General features: G+C 27.5%; 4 protein-coding genes across 5 annotated transcripts; 2 read left to right on the top strand and 2 right to left on the bottom strand.

Annotated features, from left to right (window-relative positions):
- The first annotated feature begins 324 nt into the window (after positions 1-324).
- On the top strand, positions 325-6228 carry LOC126917513 (probable methyltransferase-like protein 25). 2 transcript variants are annotated; one of them, XM_050724424.1, is made up of 6 exons: positions 325-498; positions 4449-4650; positions 4726-4944; positions 5036-5618; positions 5686-5820; positions 5952-6228. In XM_050724424.1, exons 2-6 carry the CDS (start codon positions 4474-4476, stop codon positions 6197-6199), a joined length of 1362 nt encoding a protein of 453 aa, XP_050580381.1. In that variant the 5' UTR covers positions 325-498; positions 4449-4473; the 3' UTR covers positions 6200-6228. The 2 variants fall into 2 exon arrangements, with proteins under 2 accessions (XP_050580381.1, XP_050580383.1); XM_050724426.1 differs by lacking the exon at positions 325-498 and having other exon boundaries at positions 4511-4650; positions 4730-4944.
- LOC126917511 (presequence protease, mitochondrial) lies at positions 728-4317 on the top strand. The gene is made up of 2 exons (XM_050724419.1): positions 728-870; positions 964-4317. The coding sequence occupies exon 2, from the start codon at positions 983-985 to the stop codon at positions 4091-4093; it is 3111 nt and encodes a 1036-aa protein (XP_050580376.1). The 5' UTR covers positions 728-870; positions 964-982; the 3' UTR covers positions 4094-4317.
- On the bottom strand, positions 6204-9157 carry LOC126917514 (mediator of RNA polymerase II transcription subunit 8). Its single transcript, XM_050724427.1, has 6 exons — positions 8366-9157; positions 8059-8230; positions 7729-7974; positions 6858-7028; positions 6586-6703; positions 6204-6500 (listed from the first exon to the last, which is right to left on the bottom strand). Exons 2-6 carry the CDS (start codon positions 8221-8223, stop codon positions 6424-6426), a joined length of 777 nt encoding a protein of 258 aa, XP_050580384.1. The 5' UTR covers positions 8224-8230; positions 8366-9157; the 3' UTR covers positions 6204-6423.
- Positions 9158-10090: 933 nt separating this feature from the next.
- Positions 10091-11471, bottom strand: LOC126917515 (uncharacterized; the record flags this gene model as incomplete). Its single annotated transcript, XM_050724428.1, has 5 exons — positions 10091-10625; positions 10702-10952; positions 11054-11170; positions 11277-11356; positions 11465-11471. Coding segments are annotated over 5 exons (897 nt in total), but the record flags the coding sequence as incomplete, so codon positions are not given.
- Positions 11472-11626: the final 155 nt, after the last annotated feature.

Genomic DNA, 11626 nt, shown 5'->3' with positions numbered 1-11626 from the left:
GGCAAAATGTCATTATATTTTTTCGCAACGATCGTTCGTTGCAATTCTACCTATTTTATTTCTTTAATATCAGGTTTCTTATTGGATGTCTATAATTGAATACGCTTAATTATTGGTTGATACGCTATGGTTTTGGAAATACTAGACATAATAATATAATTGGCTAGTGTTAATACCTTGTAATTAAGATAGGCGCGCACCTTTTTTAGTATAAATTTAAACCTAAAGTTTAAAATATATCTGAATGAAATAAAAGTTTAAGTATATGAAATAAGTAATTTTATATTCATGAAAAACAAGTTTTATACAAAAATAGTAATAGTTATAAGTTTATATCTTAACAATTTTAATAATAAGATTTTATAATAATAATAAATAGATTTTGCCTGCCTAGTTATTTGTACATAATCAAGGCATCAAAAGAACTAGAAGAAAAATTCTATCATCGTACATAATGCCGGGAATGAATATCTAAAAGTTATATGTAAGAGCTGATAGGTAAGATTATCGTAATATAAAATTATTTAGTTGATTTTTTTACTTTAGACTGTTATATATTTAATATTGTATATAACTATTACCTTGTAATTACAATTATATACTATCATGATTTGTAATCTATTATCAGTTACAAAATGAATTTTGTCTTCTGTAAATTTTCGATGTGATCATTATTAATTAATATCATATAACTACTATTTAATTAAATAATCTACTATAAATACTAATTATTGATGATTATTACATTAACATTCATCGTAATAAAAAATCACGTGTTATGGATTATTTTTAAATTTAGAAATTGGAAAATTTGTAAATATTGTTTTAAAAAAGATATAACATTATTTACACACCGAATATCTAATTTTGGTTAGTGATATTGTATAAAATGATATTTTTTTAAAGATCTTTCACTATATGTTATTCAAGTGACATAAGGTAATAGTGATTAACCTTTTACAGATTGAAGTGCTACAGAATCATGTTGAAGATGTTGAGTTTGTCACAAAATTCTTATTTACGTCAATTTAAATTGAAACACTATTTGAAATATCGCAATTTCCATTCAAAAAGAAATGTAGCATTTAGTGCTACAAAATATGATAGAAATGTAACAGAAAGTGATGTTAATAAATTTAAAAATGGACAAATTATTCATGGTTTTATAGTAGATGAAATTGCAAAAATAGATGAAGTATATCTAACTGCAGTCAGATTAACTCATTTGGGAACAGGGGCACAGTATTTACATTTAGCAAGAGATGACAGTAATAATGTATTTTCAGTTGGATTTCGTACAACTCCAAAAGATTCTACAGGTTTACCTCATATCTTAGAACATATTACTCTCTGTGGTAGTGAAAGATATCCATGTAGAGACCCATTTTTCAAAATGTTACGAAGATCATTGGCTACATTTATGAATGCTATGACAGGACCTGATTATACCATATATCCATTTTCTACACAAAATTTGAAAGATTATCGAAATTTACAGTCAGTGTATCTGGATTCTGTATTTAAACCAAATTTAAGAGAACTTGATTTTAAACAGGAAGGATGGAGATTAGAACATGCAGATATTAATGACAAAAATTCCCCTATTATTTTTAAAGGGGTAGTTTTTAATGAGATGAAAGGTGTCTTCAATGAAAATCAAACAATATTAGCTGAAAAATTACTAAATCTTATTTTACCTAATCATACGTATGCAGTAATTTCTGGTGGAGATCCTCTTGTTATTCCTACTTTAAGATATGTTGATCTACTCAATTTCCATCAAATTTATTACCATCCTTCTAACTCTCGATTCTATTCCTATGGCAATTTTCCTTTAGAAGATCATTTAAAATTTATCAATGATCGATACCTCTTTCTAATGGATAAGATAGATACATCTATGTCGGAAGTTCCTTCAGAAAAACGGTGGAACAATCCAAAAAAAGAACATATTACTTGTAGGCCAAATCCAATGGCTCCAGATCCTAGTCGACAAGGTAGCATAGCTATTGGTTATTTGTGCAATGATATCACTGATATACAAAAGAATTTTGAAATAAACATTTTATCTCAACTACTGTTAAGAGGTCCAAATTCAGCATTTTTTAAGGCCTTAGTAGAATCAAAACTGGGAACTGCTTTTGGCCCAATGACAGGTTTTGATTCCCAATGTAAAGATACCATGTTTGTTGTCAGTTTGCTTGGTGTTAAACCAGAAGATTTTGAAAAAGTAGATAAGACTTTTAATGAAACTGTACAGAAAGTTGTTACAGAAGGTTTTATGGAAGATCATGTTGAGACTGTCCTACATAGTATTGAGCTTCAACTAAAACATCAAACTTCCAATTTTGGATTGCAATTACTTTTTAGCTTAACACCATTGTGGAATCACAATGGCGATCTTATACAATCAATGAGAATCAATAAAGCAATTAGGAAATTTAGAGAAGGAATAAAGAACAATCCTAAATATCTTCAAGAATTAGTGAAAGCATATTTAATGGATAATAATCATAGATTGACATTAACAATGCTGCCATATGAGAAATATGATCATGAAAAAGGAGCTGCTGAACATGAATTGTTAGAATCTAAATTAAAACTACTTTCCAAAGAAGAGTTAGATCAAATTTATATAGATGGAAAAATTCTTCTTGAAGAACAACAGAAAGAAGAAGATGTAAATGTCCTTCCTACTTTAGAAATAAATGATATAAAAGAAGATGTAGAACGATATAAATTGGAGGATATGAAGGTAGTTGGTGTTCCTTTACAAGTTGCTACTGAACCAACAAATGGTGTTTGTTATTATCGAGGAATTCTTGGTACACAAGATTTAGCACAGGAATTAAAACTATTGTTGCCACTTTTCAATAATATTATTTCAAAAATGGGTACAAAAAATTATGATTATAGAAACTTTGATCAAATGATACGATTGAAGACTGGAGGTTTAAATTTTATGAATCACATTGTAGAACATAAAGATAGCTTATTGCAATATGAAGAAGGAATATTAATAGAATCTTATTGTCTAGATCGTAATGTAAATGATATGTGGAAATTATGGTTAGAGTTGTTCAATAATGTCCAATTATCTGATATTGAGAGATTTACAACATTAGTTAAAATTAATGCTGCAAATTTGATTAACGATATTGCGAATTTAGGGCACACTTACGCAATGAGTAGTGCAGCCAGTTTGGTCTCACCAGTCACTAAATTCAAAGAAACTCTGTCAGGATTACAATATGTCTCAAACATGAAAAAAATAATACAAATGTCAGATTTAAACCCTGTTTTGAGTCAAATGCAAGAAATATCTGATTATATTTTAAATAAACAACATCTGAGATCAGCAATAAATTTATGTACAAATAACAAAGACACGATATTAGAAAGTATCAGTGAATTTTATAGTTCATTGAAAGGTACACCACAAAACACATATACTTTTACACATGGCCAAAATATTGAAATGGAAGATAGCGCTATCCATTATGTATTACCATATGCTGTAAATTATACAGCTAAAGCAATTTTTACTGTACCATATACAAATCCCGACTTCGCATCATTACGAGTACTTTCTAAATTAATCACATCACTTTACTTACATCCAGAAATTCGTGAAAAAGGTGGAGCTTATGGAGGTGGTGCTACATTGTCATCAGATGGAATATTCGCATTTTATTCTTATAGAGATCCTAATTCTACTCGTACCTTAGACTTATTTGAAAAAGCTTATGAATTCTTATTGAAGCATCCGTTATCCCAAAGTGATATTGATGAAGCAAAATTAGCAATATTTCAACATTTTGATGCGCCAGTTTCCCCAAGTAATCGTGGAATGATTAAATTTAGATACAACTTAACGGATGATGATATTCAAGAACAAAGAGAAAGATTGAAAGCTGTAACTAAAGACCAACTTATGCACGTTGTTACTAAATATTTACAACCTGATCAGAAACATATTAGAGTAGGACGTGCTTTGATTGGACCAGTTAATCACGATTTATTAAATAGGCATTCCGAAAATTGGAAGGTTCAAAATCAAGAAGAAGAAATTCGAGCAAGAGCAGTCGAATGAATATTTTGTGTTAAAATAAATATTATCTATTAATTATGTCAATCTACTAATTATATTAATTATGAATATTATTATCATATATAAGCTATTTATTAAAATGAGTATCATTTATGCATATTCATGCACATACACTTATATAGAACAATTTATGTAGTTACCATGAAATGTATTGCAATTCGTTGTAAAATGTTTATATAATAAATGTTATAAAAATTGCTATCATATATATGTACGCATGTATATACGATGTAGATACAATTATAAAATATAATTGTAGTTACAGAATAATAGTAAAGCTTAAAATGTATATAAATTTATATATATATATTTGTTCACATATATTTTTTATATATAGATGGCATGTGTAAATAATTGCAAATATGTATTTTTTGGATGCATTGAACTTATTTCTTGACACACAGTGGCTTTATAATACTCCAGTTACTGATTTGTTAACTGAAGGAGTACTTGATTTTTTTCCAAAAGAATGGCTGCATGCTTTGCAAATTTTGAAAAATGAAGAACTTAATGATTTTGTTGTAAAAAAAATGACAAAGGTTGGTAAATAATTAACAGCAAAATAAAACAAATATGTTGATATCATATCACAAATACATTATTTAATTTTTTAGCCAGAATGGTCAAAAACCTTAATAGCTTTTGTTGAAAAGTGTAAATATATTGATCAATTACCAACTATGAACACTGCATTATCAACAACATTACCAAAGGACTTCCAAATAGGTCTTAATTGCAAAAAACAACATGAAATAATGCATTTGGCATATCTGGTACATATGCAATGTGCACCTCTAAATATTAAAGTTATTATTGATCTTGGTGCAGGTTTGGTAAGAAATCCATATTTATGTAATGCTATTCAGGAAAAATGAAATTTGTATTTCTTTTCTAAAAAATGTTTATGCCATGCTTTCATTCCAGGGATATATTTGCCAATTATTATATCATTTATATGGATATAAAGTTCTAGGATTAGAAAAAAGTCAAGCAAACATAGATAACGCTCGAAAGAGACAACTAAAATGGTTTCCTGATTCATTAATGCATGTTAAATATAATTGTTGTGATTTAAAATGTAATTCTGTTGAGACAATAGAAACTATTTTATGTAATGAGTTTCAAGAAAAGTCAAATGTTTGTTTGATTGGTTTACATGCTTGTGGAGATCTTAGCATATATGCATCAAAAATATTTCGTGATATGACAGCAGCACGTGTTTTTATTATGGTTCCTTGTTGTTATCATAAGCTTTCGATATCAAAAAAAATAAAAATAAATGTATCAACTGAAAAACAATATTTTAACAATTTCCCTTTATCTAATTGTCTTAAAACTATAATTAATAATACTGATTTTGACATTGGTTCCTTCTTGAGGCAGCCCTTTTTACGGCTAGCATGCCAAGAACCAGCAGACAGATGGAATAATATGTCTATTGAAACACACAATGAACATTCCTTTTATGTTCTTGCAAGGGCTGTCCTTCAATTATATGCATCTAAAAGTATGTGTCAATTTTTTATTTCAAGTACTATTTACTTAACATTAATGTAAAATATAAAATGTTTTAGATGGATTTTCCCTTAAGAAACGTAAACAAAAAGGAACAAGAAAATCTCAATGTTGTGATTTCAAAGCTTATGTTAGAGATTCATTAACTAGATACATTTTACAACCACAGGAAGAAAAAGCATTAAAAGAACAAGGTGATATTCTATTAATTTGTTACATTCTAAAAGCTTTGTTCTTTTTATGACTCTTTTGGTATATTATATGTTACAAAAATACATTTTCACAAAACTATAATAAATGATTAAGAGGTTATTTTGGTTTTTAGATGTACAACTTAATCTTGATATGCATGAAAAAAACATCATAGAACTATGGGGAAATCACTGTGATAAGTTAAAGATTGTAGAAATATATACTGGTTTACAATTGATGTTGCAAGCATCAGCAGAATCATTTGTTTTACAAGATCGATTATGTTGGATGGAAGAACAAGGTTTAGAAGCAAAAATTATTCCTGTAATGAATAAATACCTATCCCCACGAGCATATGCAATTGTATCACAAAAGAAATAATAAATTTTATAAATTAGCACTTTTATAAATCGTATTTTGTTATATAATTATAAATTGATCTACAAGTATTATATCTAACTATATCAAATATTTTATCTACATATTTGTACGACAATAAGTAATTATTTGACTGGTTATGTATTAAAAGATAATAAATTATAGTAGAAATAATGTCTAATTTGAAAAATATACTAAGATTAATATATTAAATAATAAATTATATTTTATCTGTATGGGTGAATTTGTGATGCTGCTTTAATATTAGTTTTGATTGCACTTGGAGCTTTACTCATTTGTCCCACTACAAATACATAAAATATATTGGTTAATATTGTGAATATAAACATTAATGTTATAATTAACCAAATTAGAGTGGATTTGCTTACTAGATGGATTTCCTAAAGATCCTTGTCCTGGAGCTTGTTGTTGATTTCCAGGCCTACCTACCATCATCCCACTTGGCACAGAATTTACACCAGATTGAACCATTTGCACAGAATCAGACTAGAAGTGCAAAATATAAGACAAAATTATTCCAGATTTAATTTCACTCGTCGTAACAATTTTTTAGAACATTCACTTAAGATCATTGATCACTTTATATAAGATTTGTGTCATAGCTAAAGAATTAAAAATATTAACTTAAAAAGAAATTTACCTTTAAACCTTTACCCATACCCACAGCTGCTACAAGAGCATGAGTGTCTGCAGTACTACTTGTCTGGGCTTGAGTTGCTCTAGATCCAGCTTCGCTTTCCCATTCCTCACGTGCCTTATTTGCTATATCCCATACATTATTAATGACCTTTGTGTACTGACTCATTTGTTTCTGAAAATTATAAAATGCATACATATTTTAAAAGAAAAATATCATTTAGTGTTCCACTCGCTAAATGGACCTACTATGAAATTTATAGTATTTTTAAACCATTAGAGGAAAACTAACTTTTATATGTCAAAATTAAAATGTTTAAATTGTATATGAATTTATACATATTAACATATGATTATATTTTATGTAGTTGTATTAATATCAACTTAAATAAATATGCAATCTACTACAAATTTACAATAATATTTTTTAAACATAAAAGTTAAGATTTCCTCTAACAGTTTAATATTAATAAAAAAGCATGTGTTACTAAATACAAAACATGTTAAAATATATCAAGGATATTTTTATGTCTTCAAAATTTGAAAATTATTATATGTGTAATTTGTAACTATTTTAATTTCAGTCCAAAGCGAATGGAACTAATAAAAGCTGAAAGCTAGCTGATAGTAGCTTACATTGCAGTCCTAGTTGATGTTTAGTTAGCAGATTAAAAGAAAAATAGAACATCTTATATTATCTTTAAACTTCTACAATAAGACAATAGAGAGATATAATTTTATCTCTGTCTTAAAGTACTTTTAAGATTTAAACTCATTAAATCTTCTAATTATTAACAGGAAGTGAAATTTATATAAATATTCATAATTAATTTTTAAAAAGATGTAATGTATAAATAAGAAATGGTTTTTCTTACGTGTGACATCTCCGTACTTGTATTCGCAGCTTTTGTTTCAAGCTGCATCATTTTTTGTTCTGCTTGAGGTTCTACTTTAGTTCGTAGATAATCTGGTACTAAATCATGAGCAAATGTGGGAATTCTACCTTCGGTTAAACGAAGTAATTCTTCATCTTTCTCTGGACTTAATCTTAATGGTAAAACTGTTAAGTTCCTTAAATTTGGTGCTTTATCATGTCCAAAAATTTTTGAGAGACTGGTTAGCTATAAAAATAACTTGTTTTAAATTAAATCATTTAAATTAAGCAAAATTGGTTTTATTTAAAAGTTTCAACTACATTAACTTACATGTCCTGAAATAAGTGCAAAATTGTCCAAAAAATTGGGCCAATTCAATGTTTCATATTCATGTTCCAATTTAAATATCATTGCAGCAATTGCAGTCTTTAAATCATTTACTCTCATAATAATAGCCTCCAAAGCGGAATCCAGTTGCTTTTCTTCCCTTTGCATTTTCAATCTTGTTAAAATATAAGTAAAAACATATTGTAATATTTTTACATGCATTGTTATTCATCATTATTAAAGCAGCACAAGTAATTGTGTATAAACAATATTATATTTATATTTATTTTATTAAAAATAGCATACTTACTATTAGACGTACAATAATCCAACAAAATTCGTAATCGTTTATTGTGGTATTCTTTTACTAACATCAATCTTATATTATTACAGTATAAACATTCGTACGCAGCTTGTATATGATCGTTCTCGTACCTCTGACCATGATGAATATTAATCATGAACATAGTAATACACGAAATATAAATCTTCACTTTAGGCGAGATGGCGGGGGGGGGGGGGGGCATTTCCCGGAACGAAGAACATGGTCACGTGGTATTTTGCGATCACATCGGTGATTGGCTTTGGCATAATTGCACGAAATTTCAAAATGAGATCTCTGATTTGTTTACAATCATAGATGTACGATAAAATATTCTCCGTAAAATAGTGGCACGAAGTGTTTTATTTATATATCGGCATACTGAAGTGTTAATATAAAGTCTCTAAAAGAGTCTCTGAAGTGTCTAATCTAAATGTTATCGCACATTATTGAGACGTTAGAATTAATTGGTTAAAAGTTAAAATCTACAAATATGAAAAATCTTTATTGTTTTCGTTTAGTATCTACTTTTGGAACTACCATATCCATGGGCAACTACGCGATAGATTCAGTATGTTTTTCAGTATTATTATGACACGGAAGAAATAAACCCGTTAACCTGTTACGGCAATTACACCGATTTACTTTTATTTGATGAAAATAAAATTACGCTTGCGCGATTACAACCAATCATCAATGCGGCCTCAAAGTACCACATGACCATAATTCCTGCTTCTCGGAAACGACTTTACTTCTCTTAGTTACTGTTCCAATGTTCTGAACATTGTCCCGAATTTCAATATTCCTATATCGATGGTTGTGGTGGAGTGTGCAAATAAATTCTATTAGACTACTTAATATTTTTCTGAACGAATTAATCAAAATATATTATAGTAAATAATAGTAATATACAAATTTGAGTAAGATTTGATGTTGTACTTCTATTTGAAGTATTTTCATTATTTTTAAATAAATAATTTTAAATAAATAAATAATATATATATAAAATAAGATATATATACATATAAAGCAAGAGTGAAATTTCAGAAAAGCTATCCCTCCTCGGATTTCGATGATTTTTGATATGTGTAGAAATCAATATTTAGAAGAACTTTTTTCTATACGTATAACACAATGGACGACCAATTATAAGCAGTATTTACTGTAGCGGTATCGACTGTTTTCTGCGAATAACTCGAAAGCTGAGACCAACCATCGGTTAAAGAAATGTATAAGAAAAAGTTGTTCAAAATGTTGAGTTTTGCAACGCATACAAAAATCATCTAGATCGAAGGGGAGGTAACTTTTCTGGAGTTTCAACAAAGCAAGTTTGTTTTGCTTTTTGACAAATTTTACTTTTAAAGACTGATAAGAAATTATACAAATTTGTAGGTACATAAAAAAATCAAAATTACTAATACAAAGTAAACACAAATGAGCAGTAAGAGTAACTCATATGAAAAGTTACAGAAAGGAAGATTTTTTAAATTCAATCACAAGCATTAAAATTGCTTTAAAAAACAGTATTATAATTTTATATACATAAGAGTAAAAATTTTTTATTTATTATTTATCAAGATCAAGATACTTGGTAAATACTAAATAACTTTTCACATTATCCTAAGGATATTACTATGGCATGTTTCTAAGTTTAAATATAATTATCTTTGTTATTTCATTTTTATATTTTTTAAATATACTATAATTAAAGCATTATTTATTTTTGACTGCAATAAATTTATTTATAGAAAATATTTATAATCTTTCATTACAACATTTTTATTATTTTGGTGAATTATTGAATAATCAATTTTGAGTGTCACTATCGGGATTTGCTACTTGTCTTTTAAGCATTATAAAAACAAATGGTGCAACTACTTTCCAGCCAAGTTTTTTAAACATATTTTCAGATGTTGTGTTTCCTTTAACAATAAATAGTACTGTAGAAATCCCTTGTTCTGCAAACTTCTTTGAAAGCATATTTACTACTATTTTTGCATAACCTTTCCCTCTATGTTCCTCTACAGTTTGTACTATTGCTAATCCATGCCAATCATTTTGCATGCACCAAGAAACTAAAGAATCATCTTCTTTTAAATATAGTCCTATTCCACCATTGAATTCTACCAGCGTACTTAAGTATTTTAGGGATAACTCTGGGTTTTCCACATCTCTGTGTGGCCATACAGAATGTATTAATGGAATGTTTGATTTATCCAGAGGTTTTATATAACATTCATTTGGTATCCTAAAGAAAAGCAAATAAATTATTGTATATTGGTATTATAGTGGTATACTGATAATATAATAGCAAATACGAATACCAAGTCTTTGTTTTTATACACTCTTCAGCAGGCTTAAAATAATAGTTAAATGACAGCACTAGATTTGTTTCTACATTTCTCAAATGTTTCAGATTCTCTAGTGCAGTAAGTACACTAGATATAAAACATTCATGAACTGTAACAAAGTTTACTTGTTGATTATAATCTATGACTTTGGTTTCTGTTAACACTTTATTTATGATATCACTGTTTGGATGCAGTGTAAATATTAGTACATTATATACTGAAAACTATATATATATATATATAAGTGTATATTATATATAAGAAATAATATTTCTCATAAATTTTTTTTTACATTTATATATTCACATTTATATAAAATACTTACATTGCTTATCCCAAGGAAAGTTTCTTGTTCATCATCTCCATATGGGCAATAAATTTGAATAGATATATTTGGATTCTTTTTCTTCCATACAATAGCATTTTCAATCCAGTAATAATACTATAAATAGAAAATTTTATTATGATTTACTGTAATTTACCTATAAGACCTATATTAACAACATTAGGATATGTATTGATTATAAATTATTTAAACTGAAACTTACATATGCAAAATATGGCCAGTTATGCTCTGCTTTTTTTTTAATAAGAGACCATTTTTCAAATGGTAAAGGTTGTAAAATATCTACAGTAGAATTTTTTGACATTGTATAATTGAAATTTTTAACCGTAAAATGAGAGCGTATAATTGCGTATAGCTATATATTTTACTACTGTTTTTCAGTGTTACTACCTTGATCTCAACTATCTGAAATGTTGTCTCAGAGTAAATAAAGGAAATGAAATTGATAATAATCGATAATTATAGAACTATGTAATATACGATATTAAAACATTAAAAGATATATAATAATTATATATATATATATGTACATATATCAATTATCATTCTGTA

Source organism: Bombus affinis, chromosome 6 (assembly GCF_024516045.1).
Source record: "Bombus affinis isolate iyBomAffi1 chromosome 6, iyBomAffi1.2, whole genome shotgun sequence".
In the NCBI taxonomy this organism is placed as follows: domain Eukaryota; kingdom Metazoa; phylum Arthropoda; class Insecta; order Hymenoptera; family Apidae; genus Bombus; species Bombus affinis.
Note: the sequence above shows the minus strand (reverse complement) of the source record. Positions and strands in the feature narration are given on the sequence as shown.

Bases quoted from the DNA above. Each gene is read 5' to 3' on its own strand.
- LOC126917514 (XM_050724427.1), bottom strand. From the start codon at position 8,223: ATGCAAAGGGAAGAAAAGCAACTGGATTCCGCTTTGGAGGCTATTATT. The intron at 7,029-7,728 runs GTAAGAAAAACC...TATAATTTTCAG, and splicing joins CAAGTACGGAGATGTCACAC to AAACAAATGAGTCAGTACAC. The intron at 6,501-6,585 runs GTAAGCAAATCC...ATGTATTTGTAG, and splicing joins ATCTTTAGGAAATCCATCTA to TGGGACAAATGAGTAAAGCT.
- LOC126917513 (XM_050724424.1), top strand. From the start codon at position 4,474: ATGTATTTTTTGGATGCATTGAACTTATTTCTTGACACACAGTGGCTT. The intron at 4,945-5,035 runs GTAAGAAATCCA...CTTTCATTCCAG, and splicing joins TTGATCTTGGTGCAGGTTTG to GGATATATTTGCCAATTATT. The intron at 5,619-5,685 runs GTATGTGTCAAT...AAAATGTTTTAG, and splicing joins TCAATTATATGCATCTAAAA to ATGGATTTTCCCTTAAGAAA.
- LOC126917511 (XM_050724419.1), top strand. From the start codon at position 983: ATGTTGAAGATGTTGAGTTTGTCACAAAATTCTTATTTACGTCAATTT.